General features: G+C 45.7%; 3 protein-coding genes across 4 annotated transcripts in view; all 3 read right to left on the reverse strand.

Annotated features, from left to right (window-relative positions):
• Positions 1-2,231, reverse strand: part of tnfaip3 (tumor necrosis factor, alpha-induced protein 3) — an 11,307-nt gene extending 9,076 nt beyond the window's left edge. The window contains exons 1-2 of one of the 2 annotated variants that reach the window (XM_076158701.1): positions 1,900-2,231; positions 136-552 (exon numbers count right to left, since the gene is read on the reverse strand). In XM_076158701.1, the coding sequence (XP_076014816.1) occupies positions 136-457 (322 nt within the window). In that variant the 5' untranslated portion in view covers positions 458-552; positions 1,900-2,231. Of the gene's footprint in view, positions 1-135; positions 553-1,576; positions 1,871-1,899 lie in introns of those variants that run through there. The other variant, XM_076158709.1, reaches the window with a different exon arrangement.
• A 4,536-nt stretch (positions 2,232-6,767) lies between these two features.
• perp (p53 apoptosis effector related to pmp22) lies at positions 6,768-15,187 on the reverse strand. The gene is made up of 3 exons (XM_076158621.1): positions 14,716-15,187; positions 10,818-10,958; positions 6,768-8,618 (listed from the first exon to the last, which is right to left on the reverse strand). The coding sequence occupies exons 1-3, from the start codon at positions 14,918-14,920 to the stop codon at positions 8,407-8,409; spliced, it is 558 nt and encodes a 185-aa protein (XP_076014736.1). The 5' UTR covers positions 14,921-15,187; the 3' UTR covers positions 6,768-8,406.
• A 1,021-nt stretch (positions 15,188-16,208) lies between these two features.
• LOC143007587 (transmembrane protein 26-like) lies at positions 16,209-22,218 on the reverse strand. The gene is made up of 6 exons (XM_076158994.1): positions 21,784-22,218; positions 21,002-21,098; positions 20,796-20,885; positions 19,793-19,989; positions 19,500-19,579; positions 16,209-18,106 (listed from the first exon to the last, which is right to left on the reverse strand). Exons 1-6 carry the CDS (start codon positions 21,975-21,977, stop codon positions 17,718-17,720), a joined length of 1,047 nt encoding a protein of 348 aa, XP_076015109.1. The 5' UTR covers positions 21,978-22,218; the 3' UTR covers positions 16,209-17,717.
• Positions 22,219-23,855: the final 1,637 nt, after the last annotated feature.

The following is a 23,855-nucleotide window of genomic DNA, read 5'->3' on the forward strand; positions in this document are numbered from 1 at the left end:
AACTCACCCAAACACTTCCCACCTCTTGAAGCAGCATTCACCAATAAGAGAATGATATGAAGCTGCTTTAACTGGAGAGATCTAATCAATCACACATTCTCACTCCGTGGCGTTTGTGTGTGCGACCCTTCTTACCGTTGGTACGTAGCGGCACCATCTTCTTCACCTCCCGGCACCAGTTGAGCTTCTTCTCCTGCTCCAGGGAGGCCTGCATGGCCCGGTCTAGGATGGCGGCCTGCACCACCTCCCTGAAGGCCTGAGGGAAGTGGTTCATGGCGATCATCTCCAGCGTGTAGCAGTGCATCCCCCGCAGGTGGTGCATCACGCCGCCGCCACCGCCACCGCCACTGCCCGCCGGCTTCACCACATCGTTTGGCACGCGCTGTCGTATTTTCACTGCCTTCAGCAGATTGGAGACAAACAGGAACTTGGGGAGGAAGTTCTGACCCTGCGACATGGCGGACAGAAGGTCAGCTGGTTGGAAGGAGGGGGAGGAACGAGGAAGAGGAGGACGAGGAGGCACTGAGCAGTGATGACCAACTTATGTGGAATCTGGATGAGGAGAAAGAGAGGAGAGATGTGATGTTAGTCACTCATAAACTATTCAATCTACAGTTTGGTTTAGGACATAACTTGGCATGGATCAGACAAAGGTACCCAGGATTCAGTCCTTCATCACCGGAGAGCCTGGTGGAGACACTGATTATCCCTCTGTGTGTGTGTGTGTGTGTGTGTGTGTGTGTGTGTGTGTCCTGAGGGAAGTTGTCTCAGTGTCCCACTAAACTCAGACCTTTAACAACAAATAGATTTTCCAGACTTGAACTGAGGGCTACTCAGGGTTTTCCAAGATGTAGTGAAGGTCCTGCTCTCAGCCCAGAGACCCCCCCCTCTCACACACACACACACACACACATCTACAGGCCTGCAGTTAGTGTGTAAAGTACACACACCACAACAAAACTACAACTTTGGGAATCTACAGCAGAGTTTAGTCCACAGCTAGCTCCCTCCCTCACTCAGTTTAGTCACTTTTTCTATATGACCTCGACTAAACCCTGAAGTTCCCCAGCAGAGGAAGAGTTTGATCACTCCAGCTTGAATCTTAAGACACTTTTAAAGCAACATGTCCTCCACAGAGCGTCAGCACATTCAGAGGGAAGCAGGAAGTGGTGGTCAGCATGCAGGCCTGGAGTTCAGAGGACTTTCTGACACACAGCAGAGCTCCAGATCTTCTTCACCCTCTTCCTCACACTTTGAGAGCCCAGCTGCTCCACTCTTTACTCTTGTGGCCCGTGTAGCTTCCCCCAGACAGCAGCAGGTGCATGAACAGGCTAGGCCGAGCTAAGGGGGCTGCTGGGCCACATGAGGGGCTCACGCCGGGCCGGATGGGAGTGAGTGACGGGGCTGACAGGGATCACTGAGCCCGGCTGACGTGTTGGCACCGCCGGCAGACTTCAGGCAGGCAGACAGCGGCACAGCGGTGAACACCGCGGTTGACGCTGGCTAGCTACACACAAACACAATAACAGGAGACTTTGCTGACGTTCGAGGCTTACGTAATTCCAATGACAACTACCTTCGGAACAATGTAGCGTCCAAACGCGTCGTTTACCGCGGGGATCGAGACCGTGCGGCGGCGCTGACGGCTCCGCTCGGCTCTTTTAAATGCCCCGTTATCCGCTGGAGGGTGACGTCTTTGTAAACAATGGCTGTCAAAGCCACTGTCGTGAGCGGAGCTCCAAGCTTCCTCCTTGTCCCCCCCGTGAAACGCGACCATACATTACTCAAGGCCTCGGCGTGATGGAGGCAGCAAGTCTCGCCTCCTCTCTCTCTCCCCCCCTCCCGGTCCCAAAAGCCGAGCAGCCCGGGAGGCTCAGCGGCGCCGGAGCGGCTTCTTACCTGAGTAATTCGTCGGGGTAATAACAAAGCCCTCCCGGATGCTCAGGCTCGTCCTCCCTCAGCCACTTCACTCAGCCTCACCGCTGTGCTCCTCGGCGCCATTCAACCTTCTCTTTCTCTCCGTGTCCGCTCTGTTCGGGAGCCTCCGCACTTTGCCGAGCCTTTCAAGAGCGTACATGCACGTCCGCTGAGCGCTAGTTTGAAAGAAAAAGCCCAAGTCGAGGGGATTTCCACACGGGGACTTTCCGTCCACCCATTTCCCTCTCTGTCTCAGTCACAACCTGCCGCACTTCCAGCCCGCGGCCACCAGGGGGAGACTGTTTCTGTCTGACTCGATAGTGAGAAGCATCTCCCACCTACTGTGCACAAAGAGCGTCACTGAGGGAGACAGACAGGTCGCGTCATCTCCTATTCCACGATCCAGCCTGAGGGAGAAAGTCAGAAGGTTACAATAAGCACAGTCACCACTTAGGTCATCTCCTGAGTGAAGTACCTGTCTGCTGAATCTGATGACATGTGTGTGTCTGTGTGCTGTTATTGATGGATGAGTAAAGATAACGTCCTGTTAAAGTGATAATGTGCTGATTGCAGGGGGATTATCTCTGTAAATGTTAATAGCTTCACCACCAACCGCAAAACTAAGTCCCTCAAGGACACTTCAGAAACAAAGATCATTTACTTTTAATTAGACAGGAATGTAAATGAATGCTTTGTTAATATTACTGAATAATAATGGAGAATCTTTGTGATGCCACGTTGCTGGTGTATTCTTGTTGCAGGTTTTGGACTTTGTAACAAGTCATTCTACTGTTTAAATGTGAGAAAGTCATTATTAAAGGTTTTGTTTTACTTCAGTGCTCCCTTAAATCTGTTAAGAAAACATTAAAAAGTTATAAATGAACAGATGTCGGTCCACATGCATGAGTTTTGCCAATGGGAGATATACAGCTGTTATCACTAATGTCCTATTGTTAGCCTGAAGTATTAATAACTATAAATACATATATAATAAACATACTATATATAATAGGGGGATGTTTCGTGATATTCATTAGTCATCCATCCTCTTCCATCTTTGTGTGTGTGTGTGTGTGCGCGCGCGCTTGTTCATGTGCGTTGCTGTGGTTGTCTGCCCACCTCAGGTCTAGCACCCACCACCCATATCTTTCATAAGGTTGCTACCTTGGGGAACTCTGATATAAGTACAAATAAGAAGGAGAGCAGCAGTGTTTGTTTGTGGTTTATTGTGGTTTACAAGTGCCTGGGTCACCAGTGTCTGATAAAGTGCACCAACTGTTCTGTTTGAGTGTGTTACAGCACATTGAAACTGGTTTCCTTTGCTTGCTGGCTGTATGGGTGTGTGTTAGGTGAGACAGCCAAATGGCATTTTTTAAATTCTAGACAGTGTGAATGGTAAACATACCAGATGCATGAGTGGATGTGTGACTGTGGGGCGTTAGTTCATTCTATGGTGGAAAGACAGGTACATTATTAGTTCCTACCTATGCGTCTCATATGCGTATCTTTGCACATCAACATCACAATATTACAAGTATGATACAATAGTAGCATTATTTGAATCTGTTTGTGATACACGTAAGGGGAAACCTGATTGGCTGTTCTTTTCACTGCGAACAAGCCTTTTGTCTGATTCGCCTATTAACAAGACTGGACCAACCCATATGCTGAGTCACCGCCTCAGTTCCTGTTTCCATTCCTTCCCTCCTTCTCCTCATGGAAGGATTCCACGATGACTGCGCCGCCTTTCCTTTCCTTTCCTGGCTCGTTGTGTGAGGAACAGAAACTACAAAACTCACCTAAGAGTTCGCTTTTGTGCTAAGAGGAGGACTTTTCTGAACCACTGACCACTGAAACCACTGAAACTCTTTGTTGTTCCATTCAGGTGCATTTCCAGCCATCATGAGACAAGATCTGTCTACTTTTATGGTAAAAATGTGTTGAAGCAGTTTTCCCTGAAAGAGTACAGCTCCAGTTACAGGTGTTTGTGTTTGACTCCACAAGGCAAAGTTCTCCTCTTTCTTTTTTCAGTTTGAGCAATGTTGGCCTTATTTTTTAAAGTTCAAAAATGACTCATTGCTTTTGAACCAAATTACAAATGAAGTGTCTGCCATATGGAGCTATGTCATTGTATCTAATCTAACAAATGCCCATTACACAAGAAGCCACAACTCCGCTATACAAGCTTCCTCCGACATCTGGATCTGAGTATGAAGCTCCCTAGTGACAGACAACTGATTGGGAAATTTGGGAAAATATCCCTCCAGACTCTGTAGGGAGGAGCTGAACTTTTTTGCATGTGAACGCTGGTTTGGTTGATATTAGGACATGCTGGTAATTTGACTATTGAAATGTCTTAAAAGGATCCTTGCTGTGCTGGTACAGGGTGTGACGATCACCATGGCGTGGTTTTGTAATGACTGAAAGAAAAACAGTCATCATCGCATGGAAAGCCCAGTAAAGACTCACTGGGTTGTTACAGATGATCAGGTGGTGGCGTAATGTGAGCGGTAATCACTAATGACATGGGATGGACACATTACAAACACAGCGCTCAGCACATGACTTTGTGAAGAGGGCAGGATTTCCCATAGAGCTCTAAAGAAAGGAACTATCCTTACATGCCCTCACTCAGACTTACCTGACATGCTGTGTCATAGCACACTGTATCAGCTGTGTCCTAGATATGTATCACCTGCCTCAGCTCCCTATAAAACATCTGACTCTGGACTAGAGACTACAGAGTACACAGAGAGCCCCAGGCCATTCCCAAATTAAGCAGATGCTGTACGACTCTGTTCCAAAGTCAAACTCTATAGGAACATGCTGACACACAAAGCTGGTACCCTGAAACTTTCTTCAGCATCATTTGTGTCAGTCTACTACATTTTACACAGTAGAATGTGCACAGACCTTATTTAAGAAAGCTTTCTGTTCCCTTGTGGAAGCCCCAGGCCACTGAATAGAACAATAAAACGACAACAAAGAGCTTTCCCTTCCTCTATAAAAAAAACCACAGCTGGAATTTTGTGTATTTTATGACACCATGTGATCACTAACCAACACAACTGGCTGCTCCAGTACTTAACACATAATCAATAAACCCCAAAATGTGACAGTACCTACCAAGAGTATATTCTGTACATTCTCCAGAGTCATATGCCTCTTGTGTTCTGACAGTCTGGCCAGTCCCTCAGAGTGACGTCTGAACCCGAATTGTTCCATCCGAGCCCCAGAGGCCCTGATGAGGCCTGCTATGAGGTGGCAGAACAGCGGGGAGAACCCTGGGGGACATCTCGGTGTTCTTCTGGCGCTTCTCCTCGGTGGAAAGCACCGAGGAGGTGGATTGAAACCAACTCCCACTGAGTTGGTTTGACACGGCTTTGTGACGTCTGCAGGCTGACGCTACTTTCATGTGTTTTAATAATGAAATCATCTTTGGGGCCGATTACTAGACAGACACCTCTAAACATCCCAGTGATCCTAGAGAGAGAAATCAGATGAGAGGAGGAGAAGTGAAGTCCCTTTTACTGAACAAGCCTGACCTCTAGTGGCGATCATTTAGAAACTCACGGCTGTAGGGAAACTACTGTTAGGCTTTGATAGTGAAACATTGATCCTGTTGATGATTTGATGATAATACTGAGATAACTATCAGGAAGACCTTGGACTGGCAGCTTAATGATCCAGTGAGTATCTGTGAGGTTACAGGCTCTGCAGAATTACAATGAATATTTGATTAAACTTCTGTTTTATGGACTTTTGAATTACAGTAGTTAGGTGATTTCAGATTATTGTATCGTTTATTAACTATATTCAGCCTTGTTGTATTATTTCACTGTTTGTTGAAAATTACTGCATTCTTACTGTATTTATATTATATTTTACGGATTTAATGATAATTCCCTTTACAGTTTTTACACATTTAGTCGTATTTAGGCAGAAAACGGCTACTATACTGCCCTCTATGCCTGAAGACAGGATCAGGGCCTGTAGACAGGATCAGGGCCTGGAGACAGGATCATACCTGCAAAGTGACCTGCTGCACCTACATCTATGTGCTGAGAATGCCTACACACTCAGGCAGTGATCGTTGGCTGGAGGCCCTCTACAGGTTCACCAGGGCTTCATCAGCAGGTTGCTTTTCTGTTTGATGACCTCACGAAGGCCTTGAACTGAAACAGAGTGATCATTGGATAAAGTTGTTTTCAGCCCGCACAAAGTGTTGCTGATCTCTTCTCTCTTACTTTGGATAAGAATCAGACTCTGTAAGTCAAATGTATTGAAAGGAGACAAGAGATAACCTTTAAACAATAACATGCATGAGACCAAAGGAGCATTCACAGAGGAATGGAGACGACAGGCGCTCCTCTCTTTCTCTCTTCTACCTCTCAGTTGTAAAGTCTCTCTCTCTTGTTGGCGCTTGTTTAATGTCTCTCTTTGAGCTCAGTGCTGTTTTTCTGCTCCCTCCCTCCCACTCACTCACTCTTTTACTTTCCCTCGCCTCCTCCCCTCCTCCCCCTCAAAGCTTTTTCACGCCCTCCTGTCATTCCACCCCTCCCTTCTCTGTCTCCACCCCTCTCTCTGGGCTGAAACCGGAGCTGTCAAGACATGCTGACCAAAGTCTCATTCTCTCACAGGCCTATCACTAGGTGGGGCCCACTGTGTGTGTGTGTGTGTGTGTGTGTAACTCATGAATCACATCTGTCAGCCTGTTTATCAGCTCTAGTCTTTTGTACAGTGTGTGTGTGTGTGAGTGTTTGGTATGTGAGAGCTTTTTTGACCCTTTCCCTCATTCCCCTGTATTCATTCCTCTGAACATTGTTGCACATATCAGTCTGACTCTAACATTTTCGATAAAAAGAAAGTCTTTATTGCGTAAAAATACACACACTGCCAAGAAAGAATCAGTTCAGCAACAGTTTAGTGATTTCCAGAAAAGGATGAATGTTAATAAGACATCCCCTCTTATACCCATGAAGCAAGTTAGGACTGGAGAAGCTGGCCTCACACACATCAGTGAGCTCCATGAAAGCACTGATACTCTTTTTAAAACATTGAATATTGAAGGGAACAGCAGGAAAACGGTTAATCCATGCCTCCAGGTGCCTGAATCTGACTCTGTAAAACCTGTTCATTCCAATAGTTTGAGGTTCATGTGCAACACTACCAAACATGTCTCGTAGGATCAATCGTATCCTGTTTAAATTGCGATAATGAAGCCAGGAATGACCTTTGAATGTGAGCTCTTTCTCTGCGTGGTTGAGGTAAATTAAATGAGACTGTGACAGCGTGAAGGATTCAGCATGAGTGCCGACCAGTTTGATCCAGCGTTCAGCAAAAGAAAAAAAAGGAAACACAACGTTGAGGTAAGCTAAGGCACAAGTTCTTCATCTTAAAGAGAGCGCTGATGTTAGTGGTGTCTCATCAAAACGGCAGAAATGAGTTACCAAAACACGTGAAGGCTTTATAAAACACTTTCCCCTTCTTATCATTTGAAATCTACTGAGTAGGGAGTAAAAAAACAATGTCCCCGTCAATCTGAGTGCATCTCTCTAAAGTAAATCATCTCTAATCATTTGAAACATCCTTGGAATAGAGAGAAGAGGCTTAGATTGTTCCCTTAAAGCCTAAATGTAAGGATGTGACATTAAACTGGCCACCTCAGTCTGAAAACTGCAGAAACATGCTGGTAATACTGAAAACCATGATCTATCAGGGGTTAACATGTTCTCCAGTGGTGAGTCGTGGAAAACAGAAAGTTCAAATCTGATACAGAGACAAGCCAGCAAACTCCCAGCGGCAGTGAGTCAATAACAATACAGAACTCTGTGGGAAGACACAAGGAAGAATGAAGATTTAAATGCTTTAAAAGGTGCTGAAATTTACAAACACAACCATTAACATGCACACACACACTTCCATATGTATAGGTTACATATGATTCCATTCAACCTTTCCCTTCCTCACTACTTACACACTATGCAAAACAACAGAATAGAGACTAAGACACACATCTGGGATTCATGTGAGAATCGAGAGGAAAGCGAATGCTAACACATGGGACAAAGCCTGCTGACGCCATTTGCATGTTGTGTGCAAATCAAGTCTGAGTAGCTATGTGACATCACACGGGACATCCTTTAGGTTAAGAGCACTTGGGTGATCTTGCATTGAGAATTATAGACACATTATTACCAAAACAAAATCATTTATGGGGCTGAGTTAATCTGCAAACAGGCCTAGACATCAAACTGACAATCTCCAATGTCCAATCACTGCCCACTTACAACAACATCCTCCTTTACTTGTTATTCCACTCTGGCGTGAAGGAGGAGGAGCTGAGCTGCACCATCACACCTGCTGGAGTCATGGTGAGGTGGGGCAATGGAGAGAGGAACTTTCAATGGGCCAGCACAAGCAGAGATCCAGGCCCGGGGTGAACAGTGGGGGAAAGACTCTAATGAACTAGGAGGGGAGCTTTTGTCTCTAGGCAGTGGAGTAGATGTATTTGGTCTTGGCCAGGCCGGTCAGCTCGTCCTCGTAGCGCGGGAGGCAGCAGAAGAGGATGGCGCAGCCGATGGACAGGATGGTGGCGCCCCAGCCGAAGCCGTAGGCCCAGGTGTAGTAGTAGTGACCCTCGTAGATGGTCTCGTTGAACTTCACCGGGTAGATGATCAGAGCGATGAACTGCAGGACGACTAGAGAGGCAGAGAGAGTCGAGGTGAGGAGCAGCAGAGGAAGAAGCAGTCAGTCAGTTAGATTAGAACTGACAAGAAGGTGTGCAAATGCCTTCACATGAGAGTGTATGAGAGTGTGTGTGAGAGTGATTGGTGTGTGAGTCAATGCTGGCTGGCAGACATTAGATGATTTGTTGTCCTCAGTCAATCCTCTCTGTTTAATGAGAGTCATAAACTGATCTGCTACACCTAGTTTCTTGAAGAAACTTGAAAGAGCTTTACAGTGTTGCTCAACCACACAAACCACATCAGATACTCTGATCATTTCACTCATGGCAGCATTGTTTGAGAGTCCCAGGTTTAAGAGAGGACTCCATCATGAACATTCTGCTGACAGACGCGTGTCGTCTCTGCATGACGATTGCAGGTTGGTGTGACACCGAACACAAACGTGGAGATCCTGAGAAGCAGAACATGAATGTGAAAGAAGACGAAGAAGAAGAAGAATGCTGTTGTTGTTGTTGAACCTAAATACCCTGATGTCTCACTCTCACTCCACAGACAGGACATTCTCCAGATGTACTCCATCTCTTTAACCTCTAATCCTCCTATCAGTAAACAGCCTTCGTCCTCAGGGACACTGGCCTGCTGTTACTGGCCTCCTTCCTCCCTCTCTTTGTGCTCCTTTAAGCGGCTCCCGATGACATCATCACACTACAGTCTAATAGCCAATCACATCCACATTCCATAGGTCGCTGAAATCCACTATAGGAGAGTTTGAGCTTGCTGTGCTTTGCGCTCTGTTCTCTCTCTGCATAAATCTGTTTCTACTTTTACTCCTCCGGAATTTTCCGCCTCACTGTTCAGCAGCCAAGACTGAATTCTTGGGTGTCAGAGCTTCCAATAAGCAATCAAAGTCAAAAACAGAAGAAGTAGAAGTAGAAGTTTCAAAACAATCCAGGCTTTCAGCAGCATCTCCATCTCCACCTCACTCAGGAACGTGTCAGAGAGTTCACTGAGATGTAGAGAATCCATCCAAAGTTGCTGTAAATGCAGGCTAGATGACCCTGACCTTGACCCTGACCTGACCTGACCCTAACCATGACCCTGACATGCATAAACTGTACGAGGACGCAGGTTGGAAATGTCATAAAGTCTTTGCATATTTTCTAACACTTGCATTGTGACACTCAGAGGAGTAAAGGAGGTTTCACGCTGCTGTGCTGACCAGACAAAGGCACTTCTTCTTGTGTGTCCTCATCTGACTGACACCTGAGTCATCTGGCATTACCTGTGCAGAGGTGAGTGACAACTTTTACGGTGAAGCAACAACTTAACTCGGTCCAATAAGCCTGAGCTATGAAACACAACTGGGAGAGACACAGAGTGTGTGTGTGTGTGTGTGTGTGTGTGTGTGTGTGTGTGTCATTATGTCAGACACGCAGTGGGGTGAGTCAGTCAAATGCGCAGACTGTTTATTCACCTGTTTCCATAGAAATGTCACACCAAAACCACGCCCGACTTGGTGACAAACATCCTACTCGCTTTTTTGCTCCCTGCTCTCCTTCCTCTCCTTCCTCTCCCTCCTCTCCTCCCCCCCTCCCTCTCTTGGCTAATGATTCATGAATTCTCTCACGGCTGAAAGAAGAACTCCATTTACTTATTTAATTAAAAGCTGCATTTCTATGAGGTAAACATATTTCTATTAAAAGTTTACCTGCTGCCTTTGAAGTAAAAGTGAACCCTTGTCTGCAGTTAAATGTATTCAATCATTAACAGTAAAAGCATGGACCCATCCAGAATGTGAAGTTATTGAAGCATTAAACCTCAGGGAGAAAGAATGGAAATCCACTAAAGTAGAGGAATAAAGTTTTTAACAAGGCAGCATGATGACCTCGTCTGTTTAATGAAGGAGAGTCAAGAATGTGATTTTGTGTGTTCTCATCCCGTCTGGCTCATGGGTTCTTACTAATCAACACAAAACTCTCTGACCTCCTATCTTTTGCTTCATCTCCTCTTCTTCTCCTTACCCGACCTTATGATCTCACACACCCTTCCAGTCTTACCACACTCCAACACCCCCACACACACATCTAAACCACCCTCCCCACACACACATCTAAAACAAATACAGCGATCTGCATTTATTCAAAGGCCGCTCTTAAACCCTCCTTCTGTGTGTGTGTGTGTGTGTGTGTGAGTGTGGTGCGTGCGCCTTACCGACAACGATCAGCAGCCCTCCTATCAACGGCAGGAGTGTGATGTTTAGCGAGCAGCACAGGGCCACGCAGGAGATGATGAAGGCGATGATGAGGATGAGGAGGCCAATGATCATCAGAGCAGCTACAGCCTGGGCCCAAGCTGGAGAGGGAAGACACACAAACGCACAAATCAGTGACAAGCTCAGAGAAATCAAATAAACTTGGGAGCTTCTGTAATGTCGGGAGACGCAGGAGACTGAATTTTGAGTGCAGGTTTGTGACTGTGGATACAGGAAGGATACATGGAACTGCATTTCCTGTGCAAGCCCTACATTATGCAGACACACAACTGTAAAACTACACCGCTGTGTTTCTAGATCTGGATCTGCAACACCTTTATTTTGGGTGGGGAACATTTCTCGGTGATGCCTAGCGGCTGTTTAGTCAGCGTTCCAGCCCTGATGTGCAACAGCTCACCACTCACAGCAGCACAACACATTCCACAAGATTAGTGACATGCATGGGGAGAGCAAAAAAGGGAGAGGGAGAGAGAGAGGACACACTCACCACCCACCACACCCTTCACACAGTAACACAATCTGGATTTCTATCTCTCTTTCTGACTCTCATATTAGTATCCATGATTAAAAGGAGCTTCTGGAACCAAATTATCATTTTGCTGCCACACACACACACACACACACACACACACACACACACACACACACACACACACACACACACACACACACACACACACACACACACACACACACACACACACACACACACACACACACACACACACACACACACACACACACACACACACACACACAGTATCATAGTTTGTGATGAAAATGTTGTGTCTACTCTTTACCATGATGGAAATTGTGAGACAAGAAGCAAGAAGGAGAAACTCTGGTCTGTTCTCTCTCTTTGGTATCAATTTTCTTCAGTTTGCACTGGGTGTCATGGAAACAGCCGGGTCAGATTTCAAACACACAAACAAACAGCGCTTATAACTCAGTCAGCCCACGCCTTCCATTATTGATGCGTGCCTGTGTGTGTGTGTGTGTTTTCACCAGCCTACCTGCTTCTTAGCTTGGATCATTAACTCTCATCAAGCATTGACATGCACACTCACATGATGCACGTACACACACACACCTGACTGGTTGGACTGGTTCATCTCTCTCTGTATGTTAACACGTCTCTCTCACTCTCACTCTTCCTTTCTGCCGCTCTGTCATTTTAAACATTAGCAGGTTCAGACCCAAATTATTCATCCAGACTTATCCTGAGTTTTAAAATATGCATGTGTGTGTGTGTGTGTGTGTGTGTGTGTGTGTGTGTGTGGCTCTAGAATGAGACAAACCCAACTCAACATAAAGAGACTTAGGTTAAACTGCTGTTCCACAATTGATTAACAATCATCGTGCTTTCAGTTGTCGCTTCTGTAGCCTTTCCATGTTCCATATTATGAAGGAGGAGCTAACACTGAAGCCACGCCTGCTGAGGCCACCATGACATGAGGAGCCCCCACTGAAGCTCCGCCGCCTCAAAACTAACACAACAAATTCTCACCATCATTATGTGAGGATTTGAATTTATCATCTGTTGGGTCAATGGCTAAATATCTGTCTGTGTGTGTGTGTGTGTGTGTGTGTGTGTGTGTGTGGCAGATATCTAAATGCTGGAACTCCATGTCTGTCCGTCTCGTTGTTTAGGTTGTTTTCTGTTTTGTTTCTCTCCTTATCACAACTAACCATATGAAACTAATGAACTAACATACTTACAAACAAACACACACACACACACTGCACCTTAAAGAGCCCTGTATTGTCCTCATCCACCTTCATGCCCAACATGAGGCCTTGGCCATCACTAGTGTGTGGCCTCTGTTTCCTAATGAAACTTTGTTTTGGTTTGAGCGTGTATGGAAATCAAACCAGGGCAAAGAAAGGCTTCAAATATAATCAGCAAGTTTCAAGTGGACCCTATTTTTGTAAAAGCACTTTTAACGGGACACCTGCTCGGCCTGCAGCTCCACACACAGACGCACAAGGACGGCACAGCGCTGAGGCTCACACGGTGGCAGTTGCTTAGTCACTATTAATCTTTGCCATCAGGCGTTAAACTCACTTCTCTGATGACACACTCATGCTCAGACATGACAGTGTGACTGTTTTTGTATTGACGGCAGCTTCAGGGAATAGGTGTGTGAGTGTGTTTGTGAGGGCGTCAGTATTCGCCGCGCCCCACATCCTCTCACAACAAACTACTGCTGGTTTCCTTTTTTTTTCTGTATTCTATCCGCTGAGATATCCCTGCATGTATTCAGGACAGAGCCAAGAAGCAGGAACGCTCGCTGGAGCTGCAGGACAAACAGGCAGCCGGCCGTCTTCTGGCAGCTGTGTTTCTCTTTTGTTCAACCACTGGAGTCCTGCTGAGATTAAAGAGGAAACTTGGCCAAACTGGTAGCAGCACAAAGTCACAAGAAAAACATCAATGAGGCCAGAGAAGAACCCAAGGAGAACTCAAACATCATTAAGGGCAACAAGTAATGTTCCTGTCAGTGAACACAGACCTTATCTAGCTGCTGCTTTATGTTTCTGAGCTACACACACTCTCATTCTCTGAATTCTTCTGAAAGTGAGAGTCTGCACATCCCAAAACCCCTGGCAGTGTTACGGATCTGCAGCAAGGGTCGGGTTACACCTGCGACCCTACGACCCTGTGGACATTACACTCAGACAGGTGACTACCAATCCTGACCGAGGCGGACAATGGCGTCTTTGTTAAACGGCTGTGGGAACGGAACAACAGCACCAACAACCCCGAGTACAACCTAGCAACCTTTAATGCAAAAGAGAGCGAGAGGGAGAGAGAGAGAGAGGGAGAGAGAGGGAGAGAGAGAGACGTTTGAATAGAGGTCTGTTCAGGGTGTTATTGTCCTGCAGGAGTGTGAGTGTGTGTGTGGGTGTGTGTGTGTGTCTGGCGGGCCCATATTAACAAGTTTGTCTATAAATAACCATTACCAAGAGATAAAAGTCACTTTGAAATCTTCCCGTTCCTTTTTTTTGACATGCGATTCAAAACCATACATGACAAAAGTGTAAACAGGAAATGAAAAACATTTTAACAGGAGAAAGTTTAACGACTTCAGAATGTTCAGACAAAAAGAGTGAAAGTTGTACTATGTTAGTGTTAGAAGTTAATGTAACATATGATAAGATGTAAACGTGGCCTGGTTGTATGATGTTTATGCTGTGGGTCAATATTTAAAATAACATAAACACACACACTCTATATGAAGGCACCACACACACTCTATATGAAGGCACCACACACACTCTGTATGGATGCATCTGTATGATTGTGTGAGTGTGTCCCTCTGCCATGAGCCTGGATCGGAGCTTCTATAGAACAACGCTGTCCAATAAAGTCAGACTGATGTGAACATGAGTCAATATGAGCCTAAAGCATATGGACCTGCAGGCGAGGACCCTACACAGAGGTCAGAGGGCAGTTATGGACTGTTAGGTTTAGGGTTATAACCTGTTCTTTGGCTTTCTAGCGGGAGGAAGGAGTCAGGAAATGAGACAAACTTTCCCCTGGAGTGGAGAAGAAGCTGCCGGCATGACATCCAGGCTGGAAAACGATCAGAGGGAGCGAGGAGCAAAGTTCACTGTGCCTCCCTGCCTGAGCCCGAGTACAGGCCTTCCTCCTCTTCCTCCCCCTCAACCTGGCAGCTTTTTCCCCTCTGAGGTCGAGTCCTCTAACTTCCAAAGGCGTGGAAATGTGGAATTTCACACCTCAGTCAAACATCCACGGCACCGAGTCGCGTTATTCTCCACCGTAAACCGAGTTATTGAGCTTTAACGGGTAAAGTGTGAAAGAGTACGGGGACTTACATTGCGTCATGAGCGACTTGCAGGTCCAGTCGTCATTCCTGCCGCGGCACGATTCCCACATGCTGGTGTAGTGAGACTTGGCGTCCTCGTCCTCGACCCATCCGGAGGTGGCGGCGATGGCGATGATGTCAAAAATAATGGCGAAGAGAAGCAGCAGGGGCACGATCCACCTGCAGCGGGGGTAGGCGATCCCACAGCGAAACATGACCGGAGATCGGTGTGTGCGGAGCCCGGTACGGAGAGAGAGAGAGACCGAGAGGGAGAGGGCGAGAGAGAGGCGAGCAGCTGCCAAAGATCAGATCCGTCCGTCGGGGTACGAGTCAGTCACCGAGTGCGTCTCTGTTCAAAGAGCTCCTGCGAGTCTGTGTGGTTGCGGACTGGATACACACACACACACGCACACACACAGAGGACCCCGCCCGAGTGTGAAATGCAGTCGAGCCAACTGTAACCTGTTCTGGGACCTGTAGGGCAGGGCTTGATCGGGAGGAGTGAAGGCTGGGAGGCAAACCCAACCCCGCGGCGTGAACTCCCCACACACACTAACACACACTTGTCTAGTCCTTCTACAACAGATCGTTAATCCGTTAATCCCCAAACCAGTGATGTTGGTTTATTGTAGGGAGCAGCAACAGGTAGATGGCGGCGGTGAGGCCCAAGAGCAAAGGCAGGACTGAGGAAGGCAGGCATAGACAGAGAGGGGCTGCAGTACCGTCTGCTGCCACACGGGGACAGCCCAGCTCCCCAGTAGATATCAAGCATTTAAATTATTCATGCCTTTTTCATTATTCACACATGTCAAACACAGCGTCCTTGTTACTGCAGCTTTGTTCCCATGTGAGCCTGACCTGCAGCACTAATCTGCCATTTTACTCACATTGATAAATAGCAGGTATATCTTTCTTACTTAGTATTATTATTAGACTACTATAATTGGCACGCGTGTACACACACCTCCAGACTCTGCACAGGCATTGCATTTGCATGTTGGATTTGATTTTTCATCCGCAGTAACAAATGAGGGTAGGGGGAGATGGGAGACGTGCAGAGACTCATGAATGAAGTTACACTTCACACACGCGCGCGCACACACACACACACACACACACACACACACACACACACACACACACACACACACACACACACACACACACACACACACACACACACACACACACACTACTGTGAGAATCATGAATGGTGTTGTAAAAGGACATCATCATACACACACATACATACACAAGCCAAAGATCAGTCCTGTCACATTTATGGTCACATTCTGGCCGATGTAGTTGCCGGAATTTAAACATACAAATATGACGCAGGCCTAAAATATAATAAGGTACAAAATTAGAATGATTGTAATTGTAAACTCATTTGAATAGATGTTTACTTTATTGATCCCAAAGTGGGAAATTGTACTGTCAATACGGTGAATCACAGAAACTATAACAGGATTCAACAATAACAATAACAACAACATGGTTTTAATGTGAAATTAGCATTGGCATTACTGGCAGCAGTCATTTCTGTAAAATGTACATCGAATTTATGCTGAATTGACATTGAATCCCATTAAATTCCCTTCTCACGGCAAATCCAGACAGAGAGAATGTCTTAAGTCAACTGAAAACATTCTCCTGTTGTAATCGTGTGTTTACAGTAAACTGAGTCTTTATACGTGCATATAATTATGACTCCAAACCTCCTTATTGTTTGGTGTTTTTCTAACCTGATCCTCCGTGACTGATCTGCACACACACTTTACACAATGCTGGGTTTAAGCTCCGCTCTCTGTCACATTGTTTTTGGGTCTTGTTGGCTTCCGGTCCTGTCTGACCTTCCTCCCGTTTCCTGTGTTCCCCCGTGGGGGATGAGCCGGTGGTCCCTTTCCCCCGCAGGGTTAACTCTTCTTTGTTTGTTTGAGTCAGGAATAAACAGGTCATCTCCCCACACATTAGTTAAACAACATTTGATATCAGTGTTGGAACATGGACATTGGTGTACAGAGCTGCGTTTAATGTCATGCTGAGAATAAGAAAAGGAGTACAGGACAAAAACAGTTACACACTTGATACTGTACACACAACCTGACTGCATCAAGGCTGAACACATGCAGAGACTTCATCAGAGCTGAAGTTCTCTCTGGTTGACCTGCTTCAGGAGGTCATAACACTGATTCTTTGGTATTTAATATGATCGAATACTTCATTATTTTGATAGATGTATAATTAAGTACAAGCATGTTACACAATCATCAGGCAATAATCAACAAAACAAATATGTTGAGGTAACAAAGATTAAAAAAATGCTTTACAGGTTATAATACAAATGGAACATGACATCCATCCCGTCTGCCGTCTTTCTTGTTTCCCTCTCAAGGTCAGACAGAATGAAAACTGGTGCTGACGTTGACCAAAGTCCTTGTCAGTGTTGTTCCAGCGTCTTTATCAAGCAGCCGAGCAGCTGGAGAATATTTTCACAGTCTGCTTTGGCTTCCTGCTTTGGGTCAAGGCAAGAAAATTGATCCCCTCCAATCTCTGCTGCTCCTGGCAGCACAGAGACTCTGCCTCTTCCTACACTACACTCTTCCTCTTCCTTTTCTGCCCCCCCACCCCTACACATCCACACCTATTTCCTGTTCTGCTCCACTTCCTTGTTGTGTCCCAATCAGTTATAGACATCAAGCTGAACAGTGAGGCCACTTCTGCATCTGTGTGTCCACTAAGTCCCATGGAGAGACGGCAGAGGCTTTGTGCAGTGAAGTTGTTCCAGAGAGCCCGAATGGCAGTAAGGTTGATCATGAGCTTCTGATTCAATGCTCGACTGTCTGATGTGAAACGTGAACTTGGCAGCTTCATTCCCCCGAAAAGTATTGCTCTGTTTCAACTTCCAACAGAGTTAATGATTCATAATGGATCAATCCCACCTATATACACGTTCAACTGCTATTTCCCTTTGACACTTTCCCTTTGTCCATTCCTGACTCGTGCCGCTCGTCATGGGATGCTGGCAGGCGCAATGATGGCGGGCGCAATGATGGCGGGCGCAATGATGGCGGGCGCAATGGAGACAGGCTCATTGGGGACAGGCACAACGGTGACGAGTGCAGTGCTTAAGGGAACAGCAGCGGCAGCCAGGCCAGCGTGAACTTCACTGAAGCTCTGGCATAAGACAACCAGCCTGTAGAGGTTCAATATGACCACCAGGAAGTTCTTGATGGTGAAGAAGACCAGCATCTGGTGGAAGACGCCGTAGTAGGTCATGACGGTGACCCGGACCACCATGAAAGGCCCGTCCTGGATGAAGAGGGTCTCCACAATACTCCACATGTCGGTACTGTGATGGGCCAGGATGGAGACGCGGGCGAGGTTTGTCCGGGTCACCACTGGTAAAGAAATGTAGAAAAGTATATTTTCATTATCTGGAGACGCAACTATCAACCCAATCAAAACATATTTAACAAATGATCAACAGAAAGTTATTACTTAAGGCCTAAAGTTTGCATGGCATCGATGACTCATCCCACCCCAACAATAAACCTTTCACTCTCCTCCCATCCGGCAGGCGTTACAGAAGCCTCCGCTCTCGCACCAGCAGGCTCAGGAAGAGTTTCTTCTACGAGGTGGTGACCCTGCTGAACTCTACTCCATTCCCCCACCCAACTCCATCCTCCCTCCAGCATCATCTTGCACTCCACTGCAATTTGCACAACTTTCTGTTTGCACCGATCATTTCCATTTCACTTCTGTTTTGCACTCAGACTCCTTGCACCATTTATTTACATATTTATTAATTTATATTTATAGTTAGTATATATATAGTATATATAATGTATATAGTTTATTCTGTATTCTGTATATATAATAGTACACTTTTGCACTTTCTGGTTGGATGCTACTGCATTTCATTGGCTTGTACCTGTAAGTGCTCACTGACAATAAAGTTGAATCTAATCTAATCTAATCTAATCTAATCTAATGTGACAGCTGCATAAAGCTGAAGATGCATGAACATGTTCCTCCTATATGTCAACACTTTCTGTGTTTGTAAAGCATTCCAAATGAGACTACATGCTCACACACGCAAAGACACACCCATGAGCATACACACGCACACACACGCACACACACACACACTTAAAGTACGTCATGTGTCAACAGGCACAGCATTGTACATTCTATCTAAGTGCTCTAAATGCATTATGACTGTAATGCTGCACAAACCCACATTATAACTATCAGCTGGGTAATGAATAATGGAGTCATTTATGAGTGGGTTTGACTTTTCCCAGAACAAAGTTGTCTCACTTCCAAATCAAGTCTGAACATCTCCTTTCTTCTCTCTCTCTCTCTGCTGCTCGCTTCCTAAGAGCCCCATTAGGAGTGTGTCCTCTGTGTAATACGTTTCAGGAAGTTCACTCCTTCTTGGTTGAGTTTGTTTTTTTCCTTCCAAAATTGCTTAACTCTACTTCCATCCCCCTGTGTGATTCAGGCTTCAGATTACACAAATCCCAGGAAGTCTATCTAGATTTTTGGGTTAATCATTAAACAAAGTTGGAGACAGAAGAGTAAAAAGATTCCAGTTGAACTACGTTCAGCCGTTTGCTTACAGCTGCTGACCTGACTCATGTGTTTGCCAATTTTTGAGCCAAATTGTTTGATTGTCTCACACTGGGGAAAGGTTATGTTCACCAGTATACGGCTGAAACGTCTTAGTAGGCAACAAAATGTCCCGTTTAACACACACACACACACACACACACACACACACACACACACCTGTCACATGAAAAGGGAACTGCAGCATGCTCCAGCTCCATACAGCTAAGATGATGTAGACCAGCTGAGGACTGTTGTCTCTGGAGAGCAGACATGGGAATAAAAGTTAACTGGATGAAACAAACTGATGTGACACAGATGAGGCAATCGACTGACCGTAAGAAGAACATATGTGGGTGTGTGTGCTTTTGCTGTAATGATTTTGAATGGAACTCTTTTCTCTGTGTGCCCACATGCTGCAGAAACACGCCTGAAACAAAGAAGCGTGTTAATAAACATGGTCGGTCACCTACTTGACATCTGACAGCGTCTCACTGGTAAATTCCAGGATGTCGGCCGCCGTGCCCACGAAAATTAAAAGGAGCTGAGACAGCGCCTCCCGTGACACCCCGGCTCCTAAAGGCAGGAGCCACTTCCCCAAAATGAGCTGGATGAGCAGGGTCTGATGGAGAACCAGGATCCAGTCATCTGCACAAATTGTTGACAAGCTCTGGTTGGAAAAGAAGCAGATGAAACAAAAAGCTGTGTTATTTCCTAATGTCTGCCGAAGCTCACTGTTGGTCTTTACACACACAGGGCCTTACTTCATTCACCACAGGAAGGCTAGAGATGGTGACGAAGCCTTTACTAAGCTGCTGTAGCTGCAGATCAGACATGGTTTTCATTATTCTTGCCTTCCCAACTCACAACTTAAAGCTCACAGCACATCAGACATTGAAGAGCTCTTTGGTTGGAGCCACTGCCCGTCTAAACTGTCAACACTCCAAACTGCAACTGTTGCATCTAATTACATTACATTACGAGCATTTGGCAGACGCTTTTATCCAAAGCGACTTACATTACATTACCACCCTACGCAGAGGGGGGAGCAATTGAGGGTTTTTCGGTGCCTTGCTCAGGGGCACCTTGGCAGGGACTCGAACCGGCGACCCTCCAGTTCCCAAGCGGAAGCTCTACCCACTGAGCTACCTAACTTCTCTCTCTTATCTTATCTTATTTGAGCACTGACACAATTGATGATGTTGCATTAAGAACTTGTGTTAGAACCAAAGGAACACACATTCTTTGAGTAGAGGGTATGACAAAGAAGAGGAAGAAGTCTGGCTGGCAGTGTGTGTGGTAAGAAGTTCAACATTTAATCATCTTCCAGATCTCCAGATCATTGTGAGCTTCCCTTTCTTTGAGCGATCAAACAGGATGTTGTGTTGTCTGTTGTGTTGTCTAGTTGACCCATAGTTGGAGCCATATTGGTCCAGTGATTGATGAAGTTGAGCTGTTAGTGGTGTTCAGTCTTACCTTCAGGTAGGTCTGGTAACTGGGGTTGTCTTCTGTCTGGTTGGGCCTTACCAAAGTAAGGATGTTTCTCCACGAGTCCAGTTTTTTGCACTGAAATAAAATCAGATAGAATGAACTTCGGCACTCATTTATGATCCGTTTATAACTTGAGCTGAATGAACGCTGCTGCACGTCTCTGTCATGGCCAGGGTATTCTTGTTGTGTACCATAGGTTCCGAGGCTTTGGTCAGCTGGTGATGCAGCTCCAGGATCCAGATGGAGGGAATGATACTGATGAGAAACAGAAGGATCGCAGGCGAAAACCTGCAGGAGAAAAAACAGCAATTATCAACAGAAATTCATGAAAATGCATCACAGATTTCCTGCCGATCAACCGTTCGATTAAATCATTGAGCACAGATGCAAACCTGATATTTGCACCAAATGACACCACACATGAAGGATCCTTACGTTTGCATGACCTACTGTACACTTCACATCCAATAATAAACAGTATATTATATTACAACTGTGTATTGTATTCACTGTAATTCACTGAATCCAACCTGATGCAACTGGAAAACTCCTCAAAATAAATAACGTGCCTCATAAACTATCTACAATCTGCTACTACATCACATTTTCTCTTTATTCTGTTGTTATCTGGTGTTCAAGAGAGGAGCCACAGTCTGAAATAAACTGAGCTGAGTTTAATTTTAGATATGGAAGAAGACAGATGAGAGCGGGGAACCACCCCATCTTTTCAGGAGCAGTGAGACAATAGAGAGCAGACAGGATGCACAGGGTCTATAGGAGGAGGAGGAGGAGGGAGGGGGTCAGGGAGAGGAAGATGAATTCCTTTACTTGACTAAACCTCAGACAAGTATAGAAAATAAACTTAAATACAATCAATTATAGTCTAGTTATACAGTTACACACACACACACACACACACACACACACACAGTATAAACATGTAGTCCAAATATATTGACAGTAACATTCCCACCATTTATAATCCTTCCCCCTCCTCCTCGCTAAGGTGATGATCAATTCCACGACCAGGGGCACGAACAGAACCGTCAGGAGCCAGAAAGTGGGGTCCTTCTTCACCCGCGTCACCCTCCACACTCCCATCAGGGACACGAGGACAAACAGCGCCCTGGTGATGACCGCGCAGGTGAACTTCATCAGGATAATCATAGCGGCGACGGTCCTGCGGATCTGGACGACCCGGCGCTTCCACTTGCAACTAACCGGCGCGGCCAGACTTTCCAACCAAGTCCCCAAACTTTAATCCCCGCCCACCCAGAGGGGCTCCCCGGGGGTCTGTGACTGCTGATCGGTTGACCAGCGCTTCATTCTGAGGGATATTCCTCCACGCAATGCTGCTAAATACGCAGCAATATAAAGATAACCCAGCGATATATTTCCAATGATCAGTGGATGACATCATAAGAGGTTCGTTATAAAGAGCTCCCGCGTGCGCACGGGAGGGGGCAGCATCACATCATACAACACACATGACGTGTCCTTCAACCAATCACCGCTCACACTCTCCTGCCTGAGCTTCATGGCGGCATTCATGTTAGAAATGTAGATTTAAGGCAGGCCGCGGTGCGTTCAAGTGCATTATGTGGCCTGTGAATAAGCACCACGCTCATCATGGCTCCATTTGGGCAGAAATCACTATTCATAAAATAATACAGATGTAAGAACGCGCGTGTGGCTGTAGGGGGCGCTGTGCAAAGTCAGGGCAATGTGATAAGACTTGCAGTACTTCATACCGCCTCAAGGCTGAGGCTCTTCCATGCTAAATAGTGCTCCAGTAACCAGCAACATTCAGTTTGATGTGTGAAGTCGGTGAGTCCCTCTTTAATGTTTACAGCTTCAAAAGAGCAAAGTACAAAGGAAGAGTGCAGATTTCTATCGGTGCGGTTTTCCATCTTACAGCTGCTGTGTAAATATGTAAATATCTACATTAATGAGTCCTCAAATCAAACCAGAGAGTCTTTAATCGGCTCTTTAATAAACACTGGCTAAGTATAATCAGTGTGTGTGTTTGTATCACTTCTGTACATACACAACTATAATAAAGAGTATTTTTCATTTTTAATCTAATTTGTATCTGTCTAATTGTATTTTGTTTTGCTGGGAAGTGTGTATTTATTAGGCGAAATACAAATCTGTGCTTTAATGTGTCTGCAGTATATAGAATCATATTAAGTCACTTTAAAATCCAACGCATACACAAATTCTTGTATACACAACACACGCACACACACACGCACAAACACGCACGCACGCACGCACACACGCACACACACACACACACACACACACACACACACACACACACACACACATTAGAGCAGTGCAGTCTTTTTGCCCTAGTTGGCTGCATGCTGAGTTGATTTCTATTCAAATCAATCCTTGTGCCAGCCAGCCAGCAGTGCGAGAGAAGGGAAATAGTAGAAAGGGCCTGTGACCTTGGAAAGTGGACAGACTTTTCCTGTCTTTGTTCCAAAATGTCCGTCACCAGCTCACACGTTGTATAATGCAAAGTCTCAACACTATCAGACACTGGACTGTGTAGGGGAGAGAGAGAGAGAGAGAGAGAGAGAGAGAGAGAGAGAGAGAGAGAGAGAGAGAGAGAGAGAGAGAGAGAGAGAGACAGAAACAGAGGGAGACAGAGAGAGAGAGAGAGAGAGAGAGAGAGAGAGAGAGAGAGAGAGAGAGAGAGTATCCTGCTGCACACAAACACAGAGTTATGTTACATTCTGTGACAGAAAACACATAGGGTTGTTTTTGTGTCTAATGTCTCCCTGGTGTTTATCCAGTTTCCTTTATTCTATGTAACCTGAGCTCAGCTACAGTATGACGAACTACAAACAGTGAAGTGGCCCCAAAATCGCAATCAAATAAATGCAGAGTGTTCCCTCCTGACCGCAGTAACATGTTCTTCATAGAGCCTCAGACAAACAGATAGAGCTTTAAAAGGGAAACAAGCCGTCCTCTGTGGCTTGAGACAGGAAGGCTGACTAATAACACACTCACAGCCTAGTGTTAACCAGTGTTCCT

This window comes from Genypterus blacodes, unplaced genomic scaffold, assembly GCF_046128005.1.
Source record: "Genypterus blacodes isolate CSIRO-AG114 ecotype Tasmania unplaced genomic scaffold, CSIRO-AGI_Gbla_v1 ptg000010l_1, whole genome shotgun sequence".
NCBI lineage: Eukaryota > Metazoa > Chordata > Actinopteri > Ophidiiformes > Ophidiidae > Genypterus > Genypterus blacodes.

Bases quoted from the DNA above. Each gene is read 5' to 3' on its own strand.
- LOC143007587 (XM_076158994.1), bottom strand. From the start codon at position 21,977: ATGATTATCCTGATGAAGTTCACCTGCGCGGTCATCACCAGGGCGCTG. The intron at 19,990-20,795 runs GTAAGACTGAAC...TTTTCCAACCAG, and splicing joins GTTACCAGACCTACCTGAAG to AGCTTGTCAACAATTTGTGC. The intron at 18,107-19,499 runs GTGTGTGTGTGT...TTTCTTTACCAG, and splicing joins GTTCCCTTTTCATGTGACAG to TGGTGACCCGGACAAACCTC.
- perp (XM_076158621.1), bottom strand. From the start codon at position 14,920: ATGTTTCGCTGTGGGATCGCCTACCCCCGCTGCAGGTGGATCGTGCCC. The intron at 10,959-14,715 runs GTAAGTCCCCGT...TTCCCTCTCCAG, and splicing joins CAAGTCGCTCATGACGCAAT to CTTGGGCCCAGGCTGTAGCT. The intron at 8,619-10,817 runs GTAAGGCGCACG...CTGCCTCTCTAG, and splicing joins AGGGCTGCTGATCGTTGTCG to TCGTCCTGCAGTTCATCGCT.